We start from the raw sequence: 26,753 nt of genomic DNA, 5'->3' as shown, positions 1-26,753 counted from the left end.
TAAGGTCCCCGTCTTCCCTGCTGCAGGTCTGAGAAGGCAGGGACGCTGTCTCAGCCGCGCAGACAGAGGGTCAGGCGAGCGGCCGGTCTGGCCCACCGGGAGGAGAAGCCCAGACGCCAGGCCGCTCCTCTGGGTCCTCCGTGCAGCCGGCGGAAGGTCCTGCCGCGGTTGTCGCACGCTCGCCCTGAGTTTCTGTTGTCGCTGTTGTTCTCAGGATGTCTGGTGGCAGATACTGAGAGCTAAGCTCGTGGCCGCCAGTGAGGGCACCCCAAAGGATAGAGGTCGTTGGGGAGAAGCCCACAGAAGTGAGAACTCAGAGCCCTGGCCCCCGCGAGGCTGCCTTCCAGACACTTTTATTACATAAAATGCGACACACCTGCACCTGGATAGCTTGTTGTCACTTCAGAAAGCAAGGAGGTGGGAGGCAGGAAGTGGGGTCCGGATAGACGGATGACATGAGAAAGCAAGTTGTCGCGGACTAGCTTTACCCCCAACCTGTCCTTACTGCCTTGGGCCTGCTGTGTGTGTGTGTGTGTGTGTGTGTGTGTGTGTGTGTTTAATCTATAAATTGCCGGTTAGGTTTTAGGATCCCCAAAGGTGCTTATGTCTTTGATTTTTCCAACATCACCTCTTATGTCTTTTGGGCAGCGAGGGTAGAAAACCAAATCTCTCGACTTCCCCAACAGAGCTCAGAGGACAGAGAAGATTCAATCTTCCCCAAACCGTGTGGGCCCAGAGGTTGCCCGTGAGTTCCTGTTAGCGGTTTGCAAGCTTTGGAGCAGAAGGAAGTTCATTGCTATGACAGTCAGGCAGCCACGCTGGGGAAAATATGATGTATTGTGTTGTGTAGGAAAAAGCCAGTATCATCCAATGCAGTAATCAGATTTTCAGACAAAGGCCTGACCCTGGAACATGCTGTCTGTGGCTGAGCAGAGCGTCAGTCTCGTCTCCAAAAACAGTTAAAACCAATGTGTGCTTGGCTCGTCTTTCTCCCTTGGATGTGGAAATCTATCTTGTCTGAAAAATTTTCTCATTCTTACTTTGGAGGCAGCTAGATTGCTCTGAAGATACTAGTTGTAGCGGTAGTTAACTTAGCATTTACTGAGCGCTGACTGTGTGCCAGGCTCTGTGTGAAATAACAGAAATGTAAAGAAAGACTCTGAGGTGGGAGGATCTGTCTAGTGGGGGGAAAGGAGAGAAAGGCAAAAACGAAAACCAAAGCAGACAACCCCAAAGGCCAGTTTTCGTTCACTGACCCCTCGGGGGTTTCCTGAGCATTTGCTCTGTGCCCTGCTCTCTACCGAGTGCTGGAGACACAGAAGTGAATGAGCCAGATGCAGCCCTGTGGTCCCTCCAAGCCATGCTTCAGAGTGAGTCTGGTTAACCTTATGGTAGAGGAGGTGGAATCAGCCTGTGATGGGTGGACATATGGGGGAGATCAGGATCCACGGAGGGCTTCCTGGAGGGGGTGACCCGGGGACAGCAGCAAAGCAGACACAGGTGCTCGCCAAGCGAGGCAAAGCCAGAGGAACAGCCAAGCAACGGCTGGGCAAAGGAAGTGCGGGGCCGGGGACAGAACACGGATTTAAGGAGGGACAGCAGGAAATGAGACCATAAAGGCAGGTGAGGTTCAGCTCTTGAAAGATGTTTTCTCCCTTGCTGAGGACTTTGGACTTCAACCCAAGGGGACAGGGAAACCACTTAAATATCTAATAAGGAAGGAATTATTACAGGAAACTCCATCCGTGTGCAAGGGCATAAAATGACATAACCGCATAGGTTTTAAGCAATAAAAAAGTGGAGCATAAGACTGGGAGCTCACTGGGATTGCTGACTTCCACGGTGCAGTTGTGACTGCGCTGAAGTGTGGGGGGGGGTCCAGGAGCAGAGTCCATTATTTGCATTGTGAGAGTCTTTAAGATTTCCTGCACCATATTCTCTCAGCATCGAGTCTCTGCCACGTGCCAGTAAGTCAGGATACAATCCCGTCTCTCTACCATCAAATACAGAAAGAGCCAATAATTCTCATGCAAATTTAAAAGGTGTGTGACGACGAAATGTCCGGAGTCGGCAAGCCCATAAAGCCAGAAAATGGGTTGGTGGCTGCCAGAGTCTGGCGGGAGAGGAAGGGAAGTGGCAGCTAATGGGCCCAGCAGTTCCTCTACGGGGTGGATGGAGATGTTCTGGAGTTAGTTCGTGAGGAGGGCTGCACAGCACTGTGAGCATACCAGAAGCCGCTGACCTGCACACTCCGGCTGCAGTGGTGAGCTCCGTGTTGCAGGGATGCCGTCTCCGTGGAGGCTGCAGGGGAGCAAGGGAGAGGAGGGGCGCCGCTGACCGCTGTGTTCTGCTTAGTCAAGGGCAGCCGGAAGTGCGAGCTGAACTGCCAGGCGACGGGCTACCGCTTCTACGTGCGCCAAGCGGAGAAGGTCATCGACGGGACCCCGTGTGACCAGAACGGCACGGCCATCTGCGTGTCCGGCCAGTGCAAGGTGAGTGCCCCCGCACGGGGGCTGTCCGGAGCGGGTCCCGGGGCGTCTGACCCGTGACTGCCGACCGCACCGTTCGCCGGGCTGCGGTCCGCCACCTGCCCCAGCCCGCGGTCCCCTGGCCACTGGCCACCTGGAACCGTGAGCGCTGGGGGACGTGGGTAAGACGGGGAGATGGGGTGGCCTGGTCTGCTCCATGGTTTTGATCTTTGGGAGTTGCCCCATCTCACCCTGGCATTTCAGTTATTAAGTGACTTATGTTTACATCACATGCGTCGTAAGAAACTCAGCCATGTTTCCCTGTTGGATCTGGGGCTCCTTCCTTACCTCTGAAGTGGAGGTTATGGAAAGGGCACTGCTGGGTCCGTCAAGAAGTGTTGGTATCGTCAGGGTGGCGTGTTAAGTGCGTAGCGAATTTTGTTGTCCCTCCCACCAGCCGGGGCGGGCTTCCAAATGAGAGTCGTCCAGCACCTGGGTAGCGAAGCCGTACTTTCAAGAGGGAGGCTGCAGCCTCCCCTGCACGTGTGAAGTCTGTCCTAGGACCTCCCCGCCCTGCATTCTGCAAACGTGCTGGGCTTCAGAGAGCCCTCGTGGGTGCTAGCCGTTGACAGAAAGCACCGTTTGGTTAAAAGCAGGCGCGTCCGAGGAGGTGGCACCAGCTCCGCAGCCACATTAACTGGGGTCTGGAAGTCCACCCCGCTCTCCTCTGTAAATGCAAGAGTGGAGCTGTGACGCCAGCAGGTGAGTAACTCTTGGGAGCCCAGATGAAGATTCTATCTTGACAGTCAGTCGCTGGCAGGACTGACTTTCTTCGAAGGAAGAGCTCTTTGGCCACCACGCCTGGAATCCCTGTCACACTCTGGATGTGAAGGGCCACAGCGTTCAGTGTTGGGGATTTTCAAGTGTGACTGACGAGCTCCACCTCCCCTCTCCCAGCCTTTTTCTTAATGAGGTTTTAAACCAGATACAAAATAGTGTATCAAAGCAGCATGGTTTTTCGCGGATTGTGCATAAAATTGAGGAAGGAAAACACTGTCATTTGATATCTGACGCATGTGAGGTGTCTCTGGACGGGCAGGAAACCCTTGAAGCATTGGGATGTGGGTCGGAAGAGGCAGGGAGCGTGCGGGGAAGCAGGCTGGAGCTGACCTGTCTGGCCTTCGATTTCCGCTCCTCTGGAAGAAACCGCTGGGTTCCACACATGCCCTCTGTGCCTCGCCGTCCTCAGATGATGCCCGAGGGCGTTCTGTCGGAGTGTTTTTTGGTGTCCAGTCCCTGCTTCTAAACGTCACTGCGCCTGAAATGATGGTGCTTACAGCAGCCTAGCTGCTTCTTTCAGGTCCTGGATCAACTGTTTTGTTTCCTGGATTCAGGTGCACACAGCTGGGAGGTGGTACAGTGCGGTGGTTAAACACTCGTCCTCCTAAGTCACGCTGCTCAGGTTCAGATCCTGCCTCTTCCACGATTTACTGTGTGACCGTGTACAAGGTGCATAACTCTCTGTGCCTCTGTATCACCCACACCACGAGGAGGCTCGTCCCCACCTCCTGCGCTGCAGTGAAGAATCATGAGCTAATATACGTGGGGGCCTTACGATTCACTATGGCCTGGCCCTTAGTGAAGCACACTGGCTTTTCTCAGGGTTATGATGTGTATGTCCACACATGTCCTGTTGCATTTGAATTTTCTATGCAAAAGCATTTGCTTTCCTTTTTTTTCTGCTTTGCTTTTTTTTGCAGCAGATTGTAGATTTGTGGGATTCACATTCTCTTTGGAGACAGTGTTCCCCCACGGGGCGTGGCAGATTCCACGTAGGCAGGTCTGGGGAAACGCCTGAGTCGTCGGCTGCTCTAACCGGCTCCCATGTGATGCTGGTGTTGCTGGTCCATGGATCAGACCTTGAGTCGCAAAGTTTTAAAGGACGCTTTGGTTAAAATGCAGTTCCCAAAGAGCCAGAAACGTAAATACGAAGTGGTGAGGTGGCCGGGAAGGAAGGTGGAGTGTGGGCTCTCTCCACTGGGGGCCCTTGTCTTCTCAGTGTTGCATGAAGCGGCTCTAAGCTGATGCTATGAAAGAAAAACAAACACTCTTAAGGACACGGGTATGGATTCTCACTAGCTGATGGAAACCAGTGGTGGAGGACAGCGCAGGTGGAGGATGAGGCCTGCGGAAGGGCTGAGGCGGATGCTCCCCAGGCCGTGGGCGGAGGAACGGGGGTGTGACGTCCCAGGCACGGCTGTGGTGTTGCTTCGTGTTTGCTTCTGTGCATTTGCCCGAAACCCACTCGCTGGAGTTGCTGGCGCCTCTGACTCTCCCGTCCTCTTTAGAGCTTCAGTTTAAATAATCAGAAGTACATTTGCTTCCCAGGGTGAAGTTCTGTTTACTTTGCAGCTTTCAAAGTGCCCTTTTCTGAATATTTGATTGGAAGCCCAGAATTCAAATCGCTACCTCTGCACCTCGGGCCTGTGGCTGATAGAGCTGTCACTCTCGGACAGGAGCGTCTGCATCTGAAATAGCTCCAGAAAGCCTCTGCTGGCCAGAGAGCTGAATGCAAACCCCGGCCCGCCACACGCATTAATGAAAAGTGACAAGGGCTAAATAAGAATATGAGCTAAACCCACGGAAGAGTAGCTGAGGGAGGAGGGCGTCCTGCCCACACCACGCCGCAGAGAGGCCCCGGCCCACCCAGGGCAGCTGGATGCCCTGTCCCAGCGCCCCGCGGAGCGCTCCCTGGCCCTCCTGCGTTCACCCTGCAGTGTTTTAGATCCAAGAGTTGGAAGAGGTGCGGGAAGAATGCGCAAGTCCTCAGGCGGGGGGGTTGGAGAACGTGGGGTTTCCTCTCCAGCCCCCCAAGTCTTGCGTGGCTCTTCCTTTCTTGACAGGGAGTGAAGGATCCCAAAAGGTGGCTTCAGGCTATCTAGGTATCTGGGCTCTGCAGGGAAAGAGCTCCAGCTCTGACTTGTCCTAAAGCAAGAGAGTGCGCCTGGGGCCCGCAGCGACCCTGCCCCCTCATCTCCACCCCCACCCCCACATCACGCAGGGGCATCTGGCCAGCCTTCAGAGGAGCCTCTGACGCACTCGCAGCCCTGCCCAGGCACTGCCTTACTGGTGGGAACGGAACGGCATTTGTGTCTCATTAGCAGAGAGCACAGCAATCATTTCCGTCATTAAAGCATCGTGTTCACAGTGCTGTGGTTTGTCTTACCCGCTCTCAGTCTTCAGCTGTCTAAAAACCTCGGAAGTTCCTTAGTTTGATAATGTGCACGTTATTTTTGCTCACAACTTAATGAAAATAGATGAAGCGCTGCCTTGAGCGCAGTAGGCACTGGAAAGAACAGAGTCCCCGGGCCAAGACCCATTAACAAACAGAACACAAAGTCCACCCTAGCTCCCCGGAGACCGGCCCTTCAGAGCCTCAGGCTTCCAGGCTTGAATCATCCTGGAAGAGTCAGAATCACCCCAGCACCTACCCTCCTCCCACCCAGGAGTCTCTGGTGGGGAAGAAACGGTCCTTGAGTGAGTGCCCTGCAGCCCGAGGCTGATGCAAAGCCCCAGGGAGGAAGGCGCGGGAGCTGACGCGGGTGGCGCGGGGCCGCTCCCGAGGGCTGTGTACCACGGGCCAGGCGCTGCGCCGCACGCGGTCCCCACAGGACGCTGTCCGTAAGTCATTCGTCTTCACGGTAACTCAGTCAGGAGGAACTGCTGGTCCGCTCTGTACAGAGGGCTGTTGAGAGGATGAGATGAGCAAGTGCTCGCGGGCAGCTGGCTGTTAGCGCTGAGCGGGCAGGGCGAGCTGTTAACCAGAGCCGACAGCGCAGTTCACACGTGCTGGGCTGAGACTCCCACGCCTTAGCTGTCTCCCCTCTTCTGAGTCTGTTTTCCTCACTGCCTTTTTCCAGAACAGACTGTTGTTCTAAAACACACATCGAGCCATGCCTTTCTTCTGCTTAAATTCCATCGGTGGCTCCCCATTGCCTGCAGAGTAAAGTTAAGGCCTTTCACCATCTGTCTCCCACCCGGCCTGCCGGGGCCCCAGCGCCGGCTGGGCTGGGACATGTTGCTCCCTGACCCAGCAGGCCTGCAGGGCTGTGTCTTTGCAAGCATGTACACGCCGTCTGTCAGCCCCGGGAGCCGTCCCGTGTCACTCTTGGCCACCCAGTGGACTCTGCTCAAAAGCCACTGGCTGACCCCCCACTGGAGCACTGTGTCTGTTCTTCTGTTCCCGCTTCTTGGAACTGTTTGTTCCCATCACCCTGCTGACCACCCACCCAGGCCGGGAGCAATTCCAGGCACTTTGCTTTTGAATAGGTGCTTAAAATAAACGGGCAAAGGAACTGAGGTGCTTGGTGACTCAGTCTGTTGGATTTCAGCAAATGAAATTAGCCTTGAATCCAGCACAGAGCTTTCTCACGTGGGGCTGGCTGGGCAGCTGAGAGCTGATAATGCAGGGACATGAGCCCTCTTGGCCACATCCCCAGAACCCGAGGCTTTGACGGTCAGGGAGAATTCCTGGCACCCCCAGGCTCCTGTCTCCCTCTTCGCGTGGTTCATGCTGCTCGCGCTGAATTTGCTGAGCCTGTGCGGGGCCAGGACAGGGAGAAGCTATCAGGTGTGAGAGCAGAGTGTCCCGCGGTGCCTTCCCCCCCACCACCCCCCTCCCTCCTCGTCCCTGGTCTCCGTCACCTGCCACGCGGTCCCCACCGCCTGCCCTGGCCCCACGGGGGCTGCCACACCTCCTCTCCCCACTGGGGCAGCGCTGGCCTCCATGGAACACAGTGGCAGACAGGTTCGTGTTTACTCCACAAGCTAAAGCAGGGTGGCTCTCTCCACACGCTGGGAGGTAAGCTCTGGACCAGCGCGTTGCCCGTCCGGGCAGGATGACTTCACGGGTGTGTCCATCTGTGGGCGCCTGCACGTCCCGGGCCGGAGCCCCGCCGTCCTCCTTCGTCAGCCGCCGCTGTGCTCCCCGAACCGATCAGCCCCGCTCGGGTCTCTGCCTGTTCACCCCAAGCTCCCCTCTCGGGTCCCTGCCCGTTCACCCCAAGCTGCCTTTTCCCCCTTCGGGCACCGGCTCTATGTCGTGGGCTTTGCCTCCAGTGCTCTTGTGACTCAAATGAAACCGAGAGAATCGTCGCGTTAGCGCCGGACGTGTGCTCGGCCCGGGCCGTGGAGTCGGGTGGAGAGCCTTCCCTTTGCCTGGATCCTGAGCTCGTGCGACGCTTGGTGGACTCCCTCCTGCATCCCCACCCCGAGAAACTGTGTTCTAAAGTGCTTTCTGCGTGTGCCCACTGAGGTGCGGGTCCTACTGGGTTGCAGTTACTTCGCCGTGCGCCTCAGCTCCCAAAGCAGAGAGAGTGTTATACAGGTTTGCATCCTCAGTGCTTGAGTTATTAAAATTATTCGACAAACATTTTAAAAATGTGTACGTGAATGAACCGGAAAACGAGTTAGAAATGGGCTCTCCTAACCTCCCTTTCCTAAAAATGATCAAGACTCGGGCTCACTGAGCACCACGATGTGAGAGCGCAGGCCTCGCCTGGCTGTCCTCGGGCTCGAAATCTGAACCAGAAACCGCAGGTGAACTTGATGACATTTGCCTGACTCTGTGCACTTCTTTTCCATTCTCTGTGATTTTTCTCATTTTCAAACATTGGGACGGGTCCCTAACATAAACTGTTTGGATTTCTTAATGAATACATACTTAATAATTATGAACTAATTATTAATTAACAACCCAAGCAATACATATAAATAACTGTTAATTAACTCAAATAATCTTTACCACTCACAGCCCTACACTGGGCCAGGCATTGGAGATAAAACGCAGGAAAGACTGACGTGTCTTCTACCCACACTGAGCTTAAAACCTCACGGAGGAAGCAATGAGACAAAAAGTCGGTTAGGAAATGAAAGACTGACAAACCCTGATGAGCCCTGTGACATTAACAGGGAACTGAAGCAGCAAACAGCGAGGAGCACAGATTTGATGGAGTGTCGGGGAAGGTCTCCGAGGGCGCAGGGTCGGGCTAACCGGTGGAGGCAGGACCACGGCCATGCAGGGCTGGGAGCTGGAGAATGTGTGTGCCGGGTCTGCAGCCAGGACCCGGCGCACACGCGGTGCCCAGGAGCCGGGAGGTATTGAGGTGATGGTTTTGCGTTTTCTCCCACTCTCCACCCCTGGGTGGGTCTGGTCTCCTCCCAATGGTGCCCCCTCCTTCCCCCCAAGATGCCCACACAGCTGCCGGGGTGCATGCAGCCTTCAGCAATAGCAGGCCCTCCACTGAGCCATTCTCTTGGCTGGAAAGATTGCCCTGGAAGCCGGGGTGGAGGATGGGTTTGGGGGTCAGCCAGAGTCTCCAGTATTAAAACAGATGAAAGAGGGCTGCTCAGAAAGATTGGGGTGGGATGCCTGGAGCCTCCAACCCGCCCTTGTGTGGCCCCTCTTGCCACAGAAGAGAGAGGATCTATTAGGTCCCTTTCCCCTGGCCGTCGGAAGGGATGGGCAGCCTTCCCCCAGCGCGAACTTAAAGAACCATTCTGTCTAAATTGGCGGGGGTGCTGACTGGCGCCTGTGACCGAGACGTGAGAGGAAGCTTCAGCCCCTTTGCCCCCGTGCACCCGCATTCCTGCCCCTGAGCCAAACACAGGCTGGAAGCTCTGCCCGAGTCCGACTTGTTAGGATGCAGACGCTGCAGGGATGCGATGCTCTTCACATGTAAGCTGGTCTGCAGACACTGGTCCACAAGGCACGGGATAAAAGTGTTAGGGGTGCAGGTTACGCTGCCACGTACAGAGCCCAGGTGGTCTCTGTTTCGACTGACGCGGCCCAGGGGGGAGCCCCCTTCCCTGTGGTCCTTGTATGTGTTCTTGCTGAGTCAGCTTCTGTTTCTAAGGGATGATGCTGACGTGCGATCAGACTGTTTTTCTTTTTTAAGTAGGCTGCCTAGCCAGATGGTGTCTCCTGACACCAAGTTTGGGCATTTGGCTTAAGTTTCTGCCAAGTCAGGTCAAACCGAGCCGTGAGTATAGTGCTGCTGGCGTGAGAGAAGAGCTTCTGACAGACATCCTGGGGGGGGGGGGGTGCATCTGGGCAGAAATGGGTGTCTGAGGACCGAAGTGCCAAATGAAAAGCACTTAACATTTTTGTTTCATATTTTAATAGAGAATATATTTATTTGACTCAGGCATCAAAAAGTGTGGTCCCCTGTGTCCTCTCCACCCGGTTTCCCATTCCCCGACAGGCAATAACCTCTCCCTGATCGTTCCTTTTTAAGGCAGGTGCTTTTATGCGCCTACAAGCCCATTCATAGTGTATTATTTCCCCTTCTTTTTGACACAGATGGTGGCATCTCACACACACAGCTCTGGACCTTGCTTTTCTTACTCACCGTACCTTAGAGAACTTTCCGTTTCAGTATCTAAAGCGTGTCCCCCATCATTTTACCGTGGCTCAGTACTGCCCTGTGTGAACGAACCGTAATTGATTTAACCATGATGCACCTTGAGGTTGCATCCAATCTTTAACTGCTACCAGCAGCACTGCTGTAAATACGCCTGTGCGTGAGTCGCTTCATCCATAGGATAAATTCCTAGAAGTGAGTCAAGAGTCCACATGTATTTGTGATTTTAATGCCCAGGGGGTGGCAAATTGCTCTCCAGAGAGTTTGGAACAACTCACCCTTGGACCAGCAATGTCCGAGGGTGGTGTGTTTCCAACATTTGGATTGTTGCCAGTCTGCTAAGTGAAAAATGGTGTCTTTATTTGCATTTATTTTGAGTAGGGCTGTGTATCTTTTCATATGTTTAAGATGCACTGGGGACTTGGAGGAGGAGGAATGAATGCCTCGGATGCAGAATTTAAGGAGGCACTGAATAAAATAAAATTCTCAGGGTCTCCTTAAATGTTGTGCCTGGAGCACCTCACTGCCCCACCCCACCCTGTCCCGCCCTGCACTGCACTGTGATCTCCTGACCCCAGAACCATTCCTTTTGTGTGATCTGTTTTTCTCCTGGGTTGTTGATCTTTCTCTTAATTTGTAGAAGCCTTTCATACATGAAAGAATCTTTTGTGATATAAATTGCAAATTTTTTTTCAAGTAGCCTTTTGACTTAGGCCTTTGCTCAGGGTTTTTTTTTGTTTTGTTTTGTTTTTGTTTTGGCTAGGCAGAAGTTTTAAATTTTTTAAATGATGAATTTAGTAATTTTCTCTTCTCTGATTTTCAATTTTGTCATAGAAAGACTTCCTACTTTGAAGTTAAAAGGAGATTCTCCTGTTTCTTCCTTCAGTGATTCATAACTGTATGCTTTCACATGTTTACATGTTACGTTACTCCATTTGGAATTTGTTCTAGTGCATCGTGTGAGGTGTGGATTCAATTTTACTCTGTTTCAGATGGCTACCCAGGTATGCCTCTCTCATAATTGAATGAGTCTTTCCCCACTATTTTGGGGCTTTTGGGCTACTGGATTCCGTTTATCTGTTTGTCTATTCATAAATGAATCCCAGAACATACATTTATAAAAGTTAAGTTTGTTCTTTGCTTGGAGCTAATGCACTCATGACTTTCAAATGGAAACCTTTCTTTGTTTCTTGCTTGGAAAAGCCATCAGCGTTTAGGGGCCTTAGCAAGACTTCACATTTACAATACATTTTACCTTGATTGAAAAACGAACGTTCCATGACTTTTAGGACTAGAATAGCAGAAGTTACAATCATGAGACGTACTCCAGATGGCAAAACCCATGGTCGGCCAGAATGAGATCTCATGGACAGGGACAGCTGGGAGAACAAAAAAAAAAAAGGAATTAGAAGATTTATTAAGATTGAGAAGCACAGAATAGAAGGTTCTAGCAGCTCTTTGCTTTTAGAACAAACTGGATTTGACAGGGAGAAAAGTGCCTTCCCGAAGAACAGCTCAGCGCTCCAGGTCCCGCTCTCTGCCGTGCAGTAAACAGCAGGATCGTCTACAAGTTTTGTTTAATACAGACCTGGATCCTATCAGTTTCTTAAAGTTTATCGGCTCATCGCCTGAGGGGCTGACGTTTACTGTTCTTCCCACTTCCTGTCCTTGTGTTTTCTCTTCAGCGTAATCCTGGTAACTGTAGCAACTGAGGACAGTCTAGACCTGGTCCCGTAACCCCATCCGGAGGGGGTGCCAGGCGAATAGACTCCTTTTTGCCCCACCTCCAAACTCACCCCGGTGGGCTGAGGAAGGGGGACCAGGAATGGCCGTGGTTGTCGGGGACTGAATAGAATCCTGGGAGTTACGAGACCTTAGATTCGCGTTTTGGCTTCCAAGCACCAGCCTTGTTTTCTCAAAACTGTACGTGACCGAGCCTTGAAGTCTGGCTCCCTCGTGAGAGCCCTGACGAGCTGGCGCAAGGTCTCCGTATCCTTTGGGTTTCAAGTCAGCCTCTACAAGCCTGATCTAAAGGCCTCACACATGCAGCGGTCACTTCAAACATACGATGTAAATAAATTCGGTGCCTGGTGCTCCTGGTGCCTGACGGGTTCTTGCCATTATTTCCCACTTGGAGAGAAAATAGGCTTTTTTTGGAACCCCTCAAAGTGAGGCTAGAGAACACGCAGTGTTTGCAAGGGAAGTCTGTCTTATTTCTGTCCCAGGTTTTGCCGGTTAAGTAGCACAGTGTCACTGAAGTGCGACTTTAACACTTGTGCTCACGGTTCCCTCAGACACGGTGTGAAGGGAGGTTTAAGAGCGACCCCTAGTGTTCGGTAGTGAAATGACACCTCCTTTTTGGAAGCGGCTCCTAAGGGAACGGGTATGCATTAACCCTTTAATTCAGGGCCTGCGATGGATTAAATGGGCCGAAATCAAAATAAGTGGAAGTGGAGTAGTGGGGGCAATAACTGGGGCAAGTCTGAGTCAGAGGGGTGATTTCTTCTTGATGACGACACCGAGAACTGCGAGTAACGCTTGGGGGCAGTTGGCATGGACCTGCACAGCACGCTGCTGTTCGCTTTCAGAGGAAGTCCTGCGCCAGTTGTTTCAGCTCGGCCGTCTTTGGCCCCTCCCTAACCAGGCCTGGGTGTGAATTCGCTAACGAAATTACTTTACCAAGTCGTGCCATTTCTCTGAGAGTCAGTCCCTTTAAATTTAATAAATTACAGCCGCCGAGATTCTGGGAGCATTCAGTGAGGTGTCGTTTTGTGTGTTAAGATCTGCGCTCAGCGTGGGGTGCACCGTGAAGGGCGCGTGGCGGGCGGTGCTGGCGGTGCAGGTGGTAGTGATGGTGCGCTCAGGTGCCAGGGCTCATTTGCTGGATCCCTATGTCTCGAGGTAGCAAAGGCAGACAGAAGACGGGGACCGGGTGCAGAAGTTGTCCAGGAGATTGTAACTGGATTCAGGGCACAGCGAGCAACAGGAGCCAGGTCCTGATAGGAACAGAAAATGTGGATTGTATGAGGCCCAGGTGAAGGGGCCCAGGGGGCTGAGAAGCTGCTACCCTCCTGACTTGGGACACAGGTGCGGGAGGGAGGCCGGGAAGGAAGTGTCTGGCATCCTTGGGGGCGGTGTTCTGCCTGTCGAGCTTTGAGAAGATATAACCACGTGCAGAAGCAATTGCTTATCTGCCACTTGTGAGCTGAGTCTCCTTTGTTAAATTGGTTGACTTTACGGAGCCCCATTTTCCACTCTGTAAAGTGGGGATGATAACGGTGCCAACCTGGCAAGGATGAGAGGTTAAAGGAGAAGATGTACAGAAAGTCCTCAGCACAAAGCCTGGCACGCTTAGGAGGCAGGTTGCGACTGTTACCTCGTGTTCCCATCTAAGGAGACGAGACGGAAGCAGAAGGCTAGAAACACGACACACAAAACCATTCAGCCCCTGGACGCATGGCTGATTCCTCCTTGCCTTTCTGCCCTGTTCCCTCTCCCTCGAAGTCCTTTTCTTCCTCTGTCTCCTGCATAAGTCATTTCTGGGGGGCATCCCCTGACTCGGGGCCAGGGGATGGCCCTCTTTGGACTGTATCCCCTGGTCCCCAAAGTGTCTCGTCTTGACGTCCTCTCTCTTCTCATCAGTCTGTAGTGTGGTTGTTCACACATCCTACCTCCTTGATGTGAGGGCCTGCGAACAGACTGACGGACTTTAGGTGCTTAAAAAATGTTGCTGGAATTGATGGAGAGGGAGACGGAGGGGGAGAGAGGAGGAGCAGGGAGAGAATGCAGCCTGTGTGGCAGGTTGGTCACTGGATCTGTGGGTGGGGTGTGTGCATGTCAATGGAACTATTCTTGCAACTTTTTCTTTCCTTAAAAATGCAAATTGGAGGGAGAGGGGATGAAAGATTGGCCCTGTTTTCATTCCTGCATTCAGAGCATTTCTTTTGGGGAGATCAGACCCGCCTGCTGTGCGGTCCCCCGTTCCTCGTTCCTCGAGGCCTCCCTCGGCTGCCCTGGCTGCCCGTGAATGTTGTTTGTGTCCAAAGGGTAAAGCTGCCCTCGGCCCACAGGTCTCTTCACCTGACTCGGGTCAGCTCACCTGGGCTTCCACCTGTAATTAAGAGAAAAATAGATTCTTCTCTAGATGTGAACACTTCTCTCAATGTTGCTTGGAAGCTATAGTGTGTTTCAGAATTTGGGATGAGGAGGAAGAACGTTAAATTTTGCAAAGAGGAAGCACTGAAGCATTGAAACAGCCCCCTTGAAAATGCTTGTTCATTTCAGAAGAAAAAAAAAAAAAAAAAACCAAAACCCGAAAAACAAATAAAACAAAACTGCATGTTGTCGCTTCCAGCTCCCCCTGCTGGGCATTTGCAGAACTGCGGCACCCCAGATCACTTGTGAAAAATTCCTTGTGCTGCGCTTTTGAGAAGCATGAAAGGCGCTGTGTTCAAAGCTGTACCCCGTCCCACCTCCTTCTGCCGCAAGCATTGCTTAAACCGGGGAGCTCTGCACCGAATTAAAGCACGGCGGGCAGATGTCATTTCGAAATGAGAGCCGCATAACAAATGCTCTTCAAATGCTTCTATGTTATTTTATTTTTCTAAAGCAAGGGCTTGAGGCAGATCCTAGAAGTAAGGACTGCCACGCATCCCTTCTGTTGCGTGGGCTGCTTGAAGATCAGACTCTCTTTCTGAGTTGAGAATGTGCCTCTCCTAAGGCTGAGGTGGTACTTTCTGAGCTAACAGACACTTTGTCAACATTTTTAAAAAGTTCCTATGAAGTAGGATTTTCCAACAGCCCTTTCCATGTGGTACTGCCTTTCCTATCAAAACTGGTGTGAATGCATTAAATGTGTGGTGAACGGAGTGGGGGGGGGGCAGGCGCATGGAGGCAAAGGCAGGCAGAGCAGGGACAGACTGATACACTGATGCCGGAGAGGGAGGTCCACACTGAGAGCAGGTCAGCTCACCTCTGGATCCCTTTCCGTCCAAGATACTGCAGATCTGCCGTTCTAAAGAATTAAATTGATAGTCTAAAGCACTGAATCAATCCGAAGTGTCTTAGACTGATCCCACCTCTTCGGTGGCCACAAGTGACAATCCTAGCTTGTCTAGTCATTTATCAATTTAATGCTTGGTCAGAAGACAGAAGTTTCCCCCAGAGAATCAGTGTGTCCTCTGTAGCCAGACCTCTCTGTGGAGCTCCAGACTCGCTCTGCCAAGCTCTGCGTGGTCTCCCCAGGCTCTCTGCCCTTGTTTTCAGGACATCTGCCGTGGGTCTGAGCATTGCCGGCAGGCACGAGGTCCAGCAGAAGGAAGAGGAGTCCATTCTTTCTTGTGCATCTTCTTTTTAAGAGTGAAGAAAGCTTTTCTAGACACCCTCACAGCAGAATTCGCCTCTTGTCCCATCAACCAGAACCAAGTCTCATGCCCATCCTAAACCCGTCACGTGCAAGGGGATTGAACAGTCATGAAAGGGAGAGGGCGGGAGGGAAGGCGGGAGGGACACCGGAATGAAAACCGAGGCGCTGTCAGTCTGTGGAGGGAGGGAAAACGCCCACTGGGTTGTCAGACAGCAGTGTCTGCTGTAGCCCTCTCTCGGACCCTTCCTTAGCAGGTTGATTTTACCAGGCTAATTCATACGTACTCAACTAAGTCACCTGGGGGGAGACACTTCTGGCCACTTCGCTCCTTCCAGTCCCTTCTGATGAGCTACACGGCCATAGAACACAGACCACAGGGACCGCGTGGTCGTTAGTATCTGTCACACGGTTACAGGCATGTGCTCTAATATGTGTCAAATAAGAAATGGACAGTGAAACCTGAGTTGTGACTTCGGGCTTGCAACAGAAATCCAACAATGGCGGTTTAACCGAATAAAGATGTTTTTCCCATGGGACAACAACCCCAGAGGAAGAGGCTGTAGACCAATGAAGATGTTCTCATCAAGGACCAAGATGCCTTCGGGGACCTTAGCATGTGACCACGTGCTCCCATGAGCGCCAGTTGACCGTCTACTTCACTGAGTCCGTGTTCCAGGCAGGAAGAAGGGCTGAGGGTGCGTGCCAGCCGAGGCTGTGTCTTTTCCTCAAACAGCAGCTTTCTCCGCAGCAGCCCCTCGTTGACTTCTGGTTCCATCCCATTAGCCAGACCTGGGTCTGGTCTACTGGGGTCGTTGCCAGCACAAACATTGGCAGGGTTCTGCTGGGAGAAAGGGGAGGTGGGAGAATTTGCAGGAGCTGAGGCAGTGCCTGCCTTGGTCACCTCCAGAGGGTCTCAGAATACTTTATTCTTTATTGGTTGTTTCACCCGCCAGCTTGAAACAGAACAACAGCCACTCAAAGCTGTCAGGTGGAGCTGTGGTGTTGTGTCCTAGAAGTGGGTCTTGTAAGAACGGTTTCCATCACGCTGTCCAACACCCTCGTTGAGAATACTGAGGAGACAACATGGAGAGAACGCAGGCCCAGAGAGGTGTCGTTTGCCCAAGTTTAATCAGAAATTTGGTGGCAGAGATTGGGGAATAGCCTATCTGCCTTACCGTTCTGGGCATTTAGTGATTTCAGTGCATATGAGCCTGGGATAAAGGAAATTAAATTTATTAACTTCTCTTCCCGGTCTTACCTAACGAAGTCTTCAAGAGCAGAAACCGTATCTGCACGATTTGCTAGATGGAATGCCCCGTGCCGAGTCACGTCGTGAGGATGCTAAGGGCTCCTAGAAAGATGCAGGGAGGAACTGCAGTTCCCCCCACCCACACCTAGGTGGCACTCTTACCCCGGTCGGGCCGAGGTTGACAGCTAATCTTAACCGCCTGGTGGAAACTGACGGATTCTTGAATCGAGGTGGTGAAAAGTTAACTGGAGGTGGCTTTCAGGCATGGCTGGGTGAATGGATTGGTTAAAGGAGAGGTGGTGAAAACTGGGGCCTGGCTGTAAACAGATTTGATGATTACGTAGAAATCTCCTTGCCTTCTGTTCAGTCCCCGTGGAATCCCAGGTCCCTGCTGGGCCAGCCAGAGCAGGAGAAACCAGAAGCTGGCCGCCCGGGGTGCCTGTGACCTGCGGGCAGCCTCAGCACCCCCCCCCCCCACCCCCCGAGGACCCGGGGGCCTGTCCACGTTGGTCACGTGCTCGGAGACGGTCAGCACAGAGGAGAATGGGTCGCCCAGCCCCGTCTTCGCTATTCAGAGAAGGTGTATGTGCTGGGTTGAGTTAATAACCAGACTGGCTTTTAAATTACTCTTGTAGACGTAAACATGTAAGTCATTTTTCCAGACCCTTGTGCTGGTGTCAAACCCTTGGGCTGCTGACTGACCGAGCCACCCCGAGGTGTACTGGATGCTGGTTCCACGTGGCGGTGCAGGAGAGTGGTGAGAACGTGGGCTTTGGGGCTAGGCTAGAAGGACCTGGGTGCTGGTCTAGCTTCTGTCACCTCCTGCTGTGTGGCCTTGGGTAGATTAATTAGCCTCTCTGTGCCTCAGAGAAGTGGAGGTAATACTAGAACCTGCTTCCCAGAGTCACTGTGAGGGCCGAGGGACATAATTTTATGAAAACCGTCTAGCACAGTACCTGCTACCCTCTAAGTGCTCCCCCCAAAATTAGCTATTATTGTTGCCATGAATCCAAATTCACGAAAGTCGCAAAGGACAGTGATGTTTATCAGTTGTTCCCGTTCTATGCAAACATTTCATGATCAGTTTAACTTGAGCTATAAAAAAAGTGCTGAGAGTAAAATCAGTAATATTTGACAGTAAAACCTATTAATAGGTTTAAGTTAAAACAGCATTTTAGAAATAAGTAGATTTAATTAGGGAGAAATTTACTTGCAACTAAAAATTCAGACTCCAAACTACTAGACGACAAAAAGCAGGGTAACCTACTTTTAACCAGTTTAACCCCAACTGCTATCTGTAAACTTCCGCTGGCCAGTCAATGCCTAGTTCTCTGGGTAGCTCTCATCACAGGTAGACAGCACTGTTTGTAGACACTTAGAAAAACGACATTTTGGTTTCAAAGTAGGACAAGAAACGACTCTCCATATTAAAGCATCATGACAATGTGAAGAGGTGGGTCAGGGCTTTGGTGCAGAAATGACCGCCCAGGGTGGACGGACGGCCCTACGGGGGTGTGACATGCAGATCTGGGTGGAAACCAAAGCAGAGACCGGGGAAGGAAGGTCTGGACGTTGGACAGAAAGCTCAGTGCAGCGGTGTGTGTTTGAACACTTGAGGGGGCGGCAGACCTGCCTCTAAACCAGGTCGGGACGGGTCGTGATAGCTGGGGACTCGGGAGCTGCCTGCCCGTGTGGCCTCACTTGCTCCGCTAACCGGTTGGCATTGCTGCCGGGGGGGCCCGGGCCGGGGGAGGAAGTGTCGGTGCCCGGGACTGGGGGCCACGGGGAAGGTCAGGCTGGCGGCTGAGTGTCTGTCCTCTGGCCTTACTTTCACCCAGGAGAGCGGAACCTGCTCAGGGGGAGCAAACCCAAAGCATACAGGACTTGGCCTCAGAAGGTTCAGGGTCACACCCAGCTTCCCCCTCTCACCATCCATAAGTTGCTTCCGCTCTCTGAGCTTCTGTTTTCTCGTCTGCAAAATGGGGAGAGAGCAAAGCATCCAATGGAGGGCCGGGGTCAAGGACACAGTCACAGAGGGAGTCGGTGCGGGCGTGACTTCGTCCGTGCCTGGGCTCAGCTAACTCACGGGGCCCCATGCCCCAACGCAGACCGAGGTGCCGGGGCCAGGGAGGGGGCGGCACTACAGTTACTTAAAGTTGTCACTTACAGCTAGTCGCTGCTGGCCTAGAAGCCTCTTCGGAACGCAGTCTCTCTGGGAACAGTCCTGTCTCTCAGGGCTCCTCCCTCCTTCTCGAGGATCCCTTCTCTCCCGCTGTTCTCCTGGAGAGAGTCAAGGTGAGAGGATGTGTGCAAAGCCCGGTAGCTCTGGGGGCCGAAGGTGCGGCCCCTGAGGTCCTTCCTGCAGGCTCCTGCTGACTGCTAACTGTGATCGGTGTTGCCTGGTCTGGGGCCCCCCCGTCCTCGCTGCACCTGCTCCAGCAGCAGTGGATGTAACTCTCCGACTGTTTTTGTAGCACAGTTGAGGGCTGTGGACCCGTTTGCCCTCACACTGGTATTGACCCCTGATGCTCCCAGGTGTCCTGCATGCCCACAAGGGTCCAGCTCTGCACCTTCGACCTCTCACCTTGATGCCTCGTGCAGCCCTGCTGGCCCTGGGGCCACTGTCCCAGCTCCCTTCTGTGCCTAGATCCACCGCACTGCTGTTTCTTCTCCCCTGCAGCTTTCCTGTGCTGCTGGGGACACAGTGAGGGGGCTCCCCACTCCCGCTCTCCCGAGTGGGAAGGACGACACTCGTCCCCTTGGCGCTGGGTTCCCAGCTCTTTCTGGAGGCTTCTGCTCCCATCTGCAGTGTTTCCGCCGTGGTCTGGACAGGGGCACAGCACGTGGTGGAGGAACAGGTCCCACACGTGGAGCTTGAGCTCCCCTCTCCCGACCTTCCTTCTTCTCCCAGCTCTCGGGGCCTCTATGCTTGTTCTAGACTGGATTTCTGCCTTTTTCCTAAATCTCATATATTGAAGCACTAACCCCAATGTGGTAGTATGTGGAGGAAATTAGGTTTAGATAAGGCGGTGAGGGTGGGGCCCCCAGAGTGGGATTAGTGCCTTTATAAGAAGAGATGCCAGAGAGCGCCCCCCAAACATACACAGAGGAAAGGCCACGTGAAGACACAGCGGGGGGGTGGCCTCTGCAAGCCAGGAAGGGCGCCCTCCCCAGGAGTCCAGTCTGAGGGCCCTCGATCTGGGAGGCCTGACCCCCAGAGCGGCGAGAACACCCGCCCGTGGTGTGAGCCGCCCGGTCTGCACTGTTTGGTGGCAGCCGAGCTGACTGAAACACCCCGCCCCTTGTGACAAGACCCTCCCAGGTAACAGCTTTGCCCTGTCGTTTGCAGCCACAGCTTGTGCTCAGGCCCCGCTTGGGGTGACCTTGCCGGCCAAGCCCTTTCAGAATTCAGAACTGAACACGTTCTCTCCAGAGCACCCAGTTCTTGCAAGTCAAGGCTCTCCTGTCAGAGACAGGCTGCAGGCGCTGACCCGCGGGCCCCGTGGCGCCTCAGTGGATGGGGGACGGGGAGCAGCAAGGCACTGCCCCCCACGAGTGAGCCACCCGTCGGGTCAGGATTGTAAATCCTGTTTGACATGAGCAGATGGGGCATTGTCAGTGCTATGCCTGGTAAACAGGTGGTGCCCGGGGAGTGTTTCCTGAACGTTGACGTTGAGTAGCAGCCGTGATCTTGAGTGTCCTGAACTACATGAGAACGATGGTGTGTCAGCAGCTTGTGCCCTGCAGGCACGCGGTCGGACCTGGGGGCACGTGGGGGTGTGGCCGTGGGGCTTCCCTGGTGGGAAGCTAGTGGCGAGGGCATCAGAGGGCCCAGCGTGCTGGACGCTGCCTGCGTCACGCCCATCACCTCCTGGCCGCCCCCGGCGGGGAGGAGCTCCAGGCCCGGGAGCGTAGGGCGCCAGGACAGCTTGGTGCCCGCCGTGGGCGAATGCTCTCTAGCCTGGAAGAACCTCATGGAAAGTAACTCGGGAAAACGTACATTTAAACCCCTCTTGTGTCTCCTGCTCCCCTAGGAAAGAAATGGGGGAGAAGAGGAACAACATGTCATGTTTAAGTCAAACAAGGCTGTTTCTGTACCTCGGTGTAACTGGATGGCTTTGAAAAGGAGGGCAGGGTCATCTCTGGCCTGGGTCTCGGAGCCTGGCTGCCGAAGAAAGAGGCGGCCTGGCCCCTCTCCCAGCCCACGTGTGACACCTCCTTCTTAAGATACCCTAATTTATAGTTAACGCCTTTTAAACAAACAAGAGGGAGAAAAAAAAGAATCTGGTTCATATTATGGCAACGTGCAATGAAGGGAAGTCTGGGAGTTCAAAGAAAAATGTCCCAGGAAAAGCACAGCCCGTTAAAGCTCACTCTGAGTGGTCAGGAGGTAATCGGAAAGAAGGCTTCCTCAGTGCGATGCTGGCAGCCGGGCACCCCACTCTGCCCCCACCCCCCAGTCATCTCCCTGACGCGAAGGTCATTCCAAAGAGGAACAGAATTAGCAAGGATTGGTTACTAAGACATGCTAAATTGACTGAAGAAATAAAAACTCCAGCGCTCAGTGGAGGGGCTCAAGACGGGGGGGGAAAGGACACTCTCCTTCCAAAGCCAAAACCCTCTTTGGTTCGAGGCACTCACCTTTGCCATCCAAAAAACTCCCCCTCACCTGCCCATCCGCTGGGGCGTGATGCTGGCCCATCAGTCAGTTCCTGGCTGGATCCTCTGGGCCAGGGCACCTTCTGTGACTCTGTGTGCGTGCTGGGGGTCTGCAGGGCAGGAGGGATGGGGGCCAGAGGAAAGCAGGATTTGCTTCACCCCCCGCTGCCCACCCCCACCCTACCCTGAAGCCTTGGGCCTCTCCAGGCTGGAGGGGATTCAGATTGTACAGCGGGGGCACCACCATGACTAATTCGGGAGGGCTGGGGGTGGCCGGCCGGCTGGCCGGAAGGCGGTCTCACGGGCCTCACCTGGTAGCCGAGCTCACTGACAAGCCTGTGGTTTAGGCTCAGACTGCCTGCTGAGCCGGAGGGCTGCTGGGCAGGCAGGGTGTGCAGGGGAGCCCTCCTCGCCAGCCCTCCCTCTGGCCCTGACACTTCATGGATGGGGGGGCCCACCTCCTAAGCAGCAGCCTTCAGTCACCCCCTGGGGCAGTCTCCCTCACGGCAGGTCCACATGCACGGCCTTGGGTATTCATTCCCTGACCTGAGGAACTGGCCTGTAATCAAACGCTCCGGTCCCTGGGCGGTGTGACAGCCTGGCCGAGAGCGAAAGTGAATTGATGGATGTAATCCGTTCCAGATGAACCCGGACTTGGTTGCGAGGTGGGGGGAGGAATCAGGAGCACCGAGGAAGGGGGCAGAAACCCGCCACAGTCGATGCTGAAAGGGAGGTGGGAGGGGTCAGAGACAAAATCGCTCTGCCCACCTCGGGGTGGCCCCAAGTCGCGGCAGGACCAAGCGCCGTTCTCTGTGCTTCTCCCTGAGTCCTCGTGGGTCCTGTTGCTCCTGAGCCACAGAGCCTGTCATGCCTGCCCTGCCCGTCCCTTCCAGGGCAGTTTTCTCTCTCTTTGGAGCCTGCCAGAGAGTCAGGGGTCAAGCTCAGCCCAGTCTGACCTGCTGACTTTTTCGACTGGGCCCCTTTTGTAAACAGGGTCCGGCCTTTCCTCCCTTAATTAGAAGCCCCTGCAATGAATGGCCGTGTTGTTCGGTGGGGTTTGATTTGGGCGTGAGGAAAGCTTTTCTCTCCCTTTCTTTTCCTCTTGCGATTTACTTTCAGATTACCTAAATAAACAGAAGAGAAATGTCCCCAGTTAAGCATCCAGGGAGAGCGCCACGGCAGCGTGCCATGTTTACTCATGTACTTTCCACCCTGCGTATTCCTCGTCACCTCCCATCTAAGCCAGTCTCATGCCCTTCTTTTTCGTGAATAATTTCTTCCATTTCCAGGGAGGGTTTTTTTGCCTGTAGCAAAAAGGAGCTGCCTTAAAGTATCACTGAGATGGTGGAAATGCTGAAACGCGTATCCTGCTGAAATAAAGAGACGGCGTTGTTTCCCGGAGCCTCGCGGGGATGAGCGCCTGCCCCCGCAGCCCAGCCCCGCGCAGTCTTACCGGGTGGGTCCTGTCACGGCCCTCAGGTTCCCCGCAGCAGACCTGATGCACACAGCGGTTTGACCGAGGCCTTGGACCTGGCTGGTGGCTGAGTCAGGAGCCACACCTCGTCTGAGGGCCATCGGAGCCCGAGAGCCCCATCCGGGGGTGCCACTGCTTCCCAGTATTTGCTTCCCTCTCAACAAGCCCTTTCTAGAAACTGAGAAAGAGTCGGGCGGAATGGGGAGGGAACCCGCAGCAGAAGAGTAGAGAGCCTCACGGATGCGCTTTGGATGAGGACGCAGGCCCCGTGGGGCGGAGCGCCATCCCCGCCAGTGGAGGAGCTGGCCTCGGAGCGCCGGTGATGCTGGAGTTGCCAACCTGCAGTGCAGTGTGAGGCCAGGAAGGGAGACTCGTCAGCTGAAGTAAAATCCACGCTCCTTGCTGTGGACTCCAGGGCTCTCTGGAATCTGGCCCCTTCCCGCTGCTCTGCCCTCCTCCCCGGTCCTCTCACTCGGTGTCTGCCACCCGCCTTTCTCATTCCTGGGTCCTGCCAAGCTCTGCTCATCTCAGAGGCTTGCGGTGACATCGGCCTGGGGCATTTGACCCTGGGATCTTTGCAGGGCTCACTCCTTGCTTCTGTCACACTCCCCTGGAAGGCCCCCCCTGGGACCAGCCTGGCTCCACCACCACACTCTTCTCCCTTGTGGTGCCTGACTTTCTCGGCAGCACTACTGCCTGAGACGACAGGATTTATTTAGTCGCATGTTCATGGCCTGCCCTCCCCACCAGGCTGTGAGCCCTGCGAATGCAAGACCTTTGTCCATCTAGCTCCGTTCTTGGATTCCCTGCACCACTGCAGGGCCTGGCACTTAGCGTTCAACAAGCAGATGCATTCAGGGAGTCTGCGGCGTCTGCAGTTCCCAGAATTCTCTACCCGACGATTTCTGGGCTTTTCCAGTTCTGGGATAAATTATTAAAAATGACACAATCCTGTGAAAATGTCATCCTGTTATAATAGGTCTCGTTCACATGTGCATTAGTTTAGCTCTGTAATGGCCACAAGTATATTGTAATTGTTAACAATACTTCTCTATCACAGACGATAAAACTGAAGCTCAGAGACATGCACTGACTTGCCAAAAAAAATGTAACTTTTAAACAAGAATTTTATGGTATAAACACACGTGGAAATTTGATTTGTATATCTATTGTTGTAGAGTGGAAAGAGTCTTGGATTTGGAGTCAAAAGGTTTATATTTTATGTTTTGTCTTAATTTGCATTTTAGCACTTTTATGGCAATTATTATCACGGACAACACACTTCCCCTGTTATGCACGGGTGTTCTTCTCTATAAGTGAGGATAATAAATTTTAAAAATAAGACTTCATTAGGACTCCCTGTGATGGCATATTTAGCGTTTAGTAGAGTCCAGCATGCTTGTTAGCCGCACAGTAAATAGTGGCTGACTGATACACACGTACTTCCTCACCTGAAAAATACTGTACCTGTCTCTCGGGGTTGTTATTAAGCTCAAATCAAGTATCAGAAGTACTGCATGAACTGTAATAAGCATCAGGCAAATGGCAACTGATTATGTTACTGTCATGTTTCAAAACACTGGACATTCTGGAACTTTCTAAAAGAGAAATCACTGTGATGAAGATATTCTTTTCATCCTTAGACATTATTGGAAAACCCATTCACGGCATGTGTGTTACCGAGAGAGAGTCATTCTTGTCCTGTGAGTTTTCCACCATTTAATAGTTTACTCTTGGGTACAGAATTTTTTAAAGAAGCTTCAAAAAAAAACCGGACTCTGTCGTCCATTTGCAGTGGCGCTGAGTGTCGGCAGTTCCGGGCCTTGCTGGGTGTGCAGGTGGAGTGTTCTCTGCTTGGACCCTCGACTGCACTGCCATTAATGTTTTACATTTTATTTAGAAAGAGTTGGAAGTTGTCTTTGAGGGAACGGAAAGGTATGCTTAAGACAGCTTTCTCGAGAATTCCTGACCGCAACGACATGCCTGCTCGCGTCTTCAGCACCGGTCAGCCCTGCCATTCCTCCCCGTTTCCTGCCGGGTAAGCGCGCCCGAGCTGGTGGCTCGGCCCGCAGCGCCGCCGCTGGCGCGGGCTTCAGCGCACGCGCCCTGCTCGGTTCGAGGCAGGCGGAAACGTTCTTCTGCAGGTTTTCTTCAAAAAGGTGTAGCTCTTGCATAAAACAGAATTTTCGAAGCGAGAGTTAAGTTCCTTTTTAATTGGAAAAGTTCAGAAAGATGCATTTACACCTTCAAGGTAAAAATCACACAGAATCCTTGAACCGCAGCAAAATAAAACTAAAATTAATAAGTGAATACAGTTCAGTTTCGTGAAGATCAGCCCGTCGTGTGTAACTCTGAACTAGAGAGGGCCGAGGTTGCTAAGTCTTGGGGAGGCGCGCTCAGGCTGGCGGGCTTTCCGCGTTTTGATTTTCTGGATTGTGTCCCCTCTTACAGGCTCTCGTCCTCGGCCACACTCGGCCATACCTTCTGTGGCCCTGGAGTGACCAGTGCACCCTATGCTGTCTCCAATTTCTACCTCTGGCCACACAGCTGTCTCTCCCATGAGAAGGGCCACGGCCTCTTTCCCTGTTTCTCAGGAAGTGTCCCCTCTCTGCCCCTTGATCCCTGTGGCCCCCCATCCTGATGGTAATTTTCTTTCTCAAGCACATTCCCTAAGGGAATGGCTGAGAGGTTGAAACCTGGGCCAACTGTTCTGAGCCGACTTACCCTAATGGAAGGAATAAATCACCTACCAGCATTCAAAAGCACATAGGTAGATAAGAAATACAAGCCTCCTGTTTTTTTTAAAGCATGCCATGGGCCCCAGACAGCTCCAGGGGTAGACGGCATGGTGTAGTAAAAGGCACTTAAGCATCATGACTGCTCTCGCAGAATTAATGGGTCCGAGTGCGTCCCGCACTGAATTTACCGTGTCCGCCAGCAGGGCTGGATGGCATGTGGACGCATTCGCACACCGTGGAAGCCATTAGCTGGTTTATGATCCCTCGAGTCCCAGGCTCGTGTCAGAGTCTGACAGCAGTGCCTGCGACTCTGTGGGAGCTGATTTATCCTGGACCATTTAGAGTCAGCGGGTGCTTTTCACCACCTGAGTTCTGCACGCTCTCTCCCTGGGCTGTGGCTGTCTCTTCGGTGAAACTAGAAAAGGGCTACCTCGTGACGGTGATGAATGGTCCCCATTTGAGCACAGTTCAGCCTCCTTTAGTATTTAAGGCCAAGGTCATTTTTTTTTTTCTTGCTGGTGTCTAGTCATTGCCACCCAGCTAGATGGGACTGGAGGTTACCAGAGCACAGTTTGCTTACCTAATCATTCATGGCACAGGGTCAGCAGTCCTGGAAAGACCAAATAAAATCTGAGTCTTCTGTTCGGCTTCCTACGTCCTCTTTTTATCCATGTTGGCCTCCTTAGGGAGGCCCCCACTATGTAAGCACCAAAAAGAAAAACTGAGTTTTACTCATTGTAGCTCTGTATTAACTCCCATGTGTCAGTTGGCTCTTGCCGTGTAACAAATTACTCCAAAACTTAGTGACTTGAAAATAATAATAAACATTTGTTATCCCACAAAGTTTCTGCGGGTCAGGAATTCAGGAGCAGCCTCACTGGTGGTTCTGACTCAGGGACTCTCAGCAGGCGGCCGTCAGGGTGTTAGCTGGGTCTGCCTGCTGTCATCTAAGGACCTGACTCGGGCTAGAAGCTCTGATTCCACGACGGCTCACTCGCGTGACTGGGAAGTTGGTACTGGCTACTGGCAGGAGGCCTCAGCTCCTCATGGATGAGCCTCTGTGGGGCTGCTTGAGTGTCTTTACAGTGTGGCGGCCGGCGTCCCCAGATGATCCAAGCAAGCGCAAAATAGAAGCCCCGATGCATTTATGACCCACCCCTAGAAGCCACACCTTATCGCTTCTGTGATACCTTAACTGGTTACACAGGTTAGCCTTGCTCGGTGTGCGGGGGAACTAGGGAAAGGCATGAATGCCCGCAGGCCAGGATGAGTGGAGGCTGTCTTAGAGGCGGGCGGCCACACTCTCTCTAACCTTCAGAATTTGAGTCCCCTTTAGTAGAAAATGCCTGTAGTGTTACTGCAAATAAAGAATCAAAGGT

At 53.1% G+C, this 26,753-nt stretch overlaps 1 protein-coding gene and 1 long non-coding RNA gene across 2 annotated transcripts in view; one reads left to right on the top strand and one right to left on the bottom strand.

Annotated features, from left to right (window-relative positions):
* The window catches only part of THSD4 (thrombospondin type 1 domain containing 4), a 485,629-nt gene that overhangs the window by 212,182 nt on the left and 246,694 nt on the right, over positions 1-26,753 (top strand). Inside the window, exon 7 of the mRNA XM_074353946.1 lies at positions 2,356-2,492. Coding sequence (XP_074210047.1) covers positions 2,356-2,492 — 137 coding nt within the window. The remainder of the gene's footprint in view (positions 1-2,355; positions 2,493-26,753) is intronic.
* Positions 17,331-22,599, bottom strand: LOC123616919 (uncharacterized). The gene is made up of 3 exons (XR_012502626.1): positions 21,709-22,599; positions 21,145-21,272; positions 17,331-18,783 (listed from the first exon to the last, which is right to left on the bottom strand). It is a non-coding gene; the product is annotated as an uncharacterized LOC123616919 (long non-coding RNA).

Source organism: Camelus bactrianus, chromosome 27, assembly GCF_048773025.1.
Source record: "Camelus bactrianus isolate YW-2024 breed Bactrian camel chromosome 27, ASM4877302v1, whole genome shotgun sequence".
Lineage (NCBI taxonomy): Eukaryota > Metazoa > Chordata > Mammalia > Artiodactyla > Camelidae > Camelus > Camelus bactrianus.
This window is presented reverse-complemented; position numbering and strand designations above follow the sequence as displayed.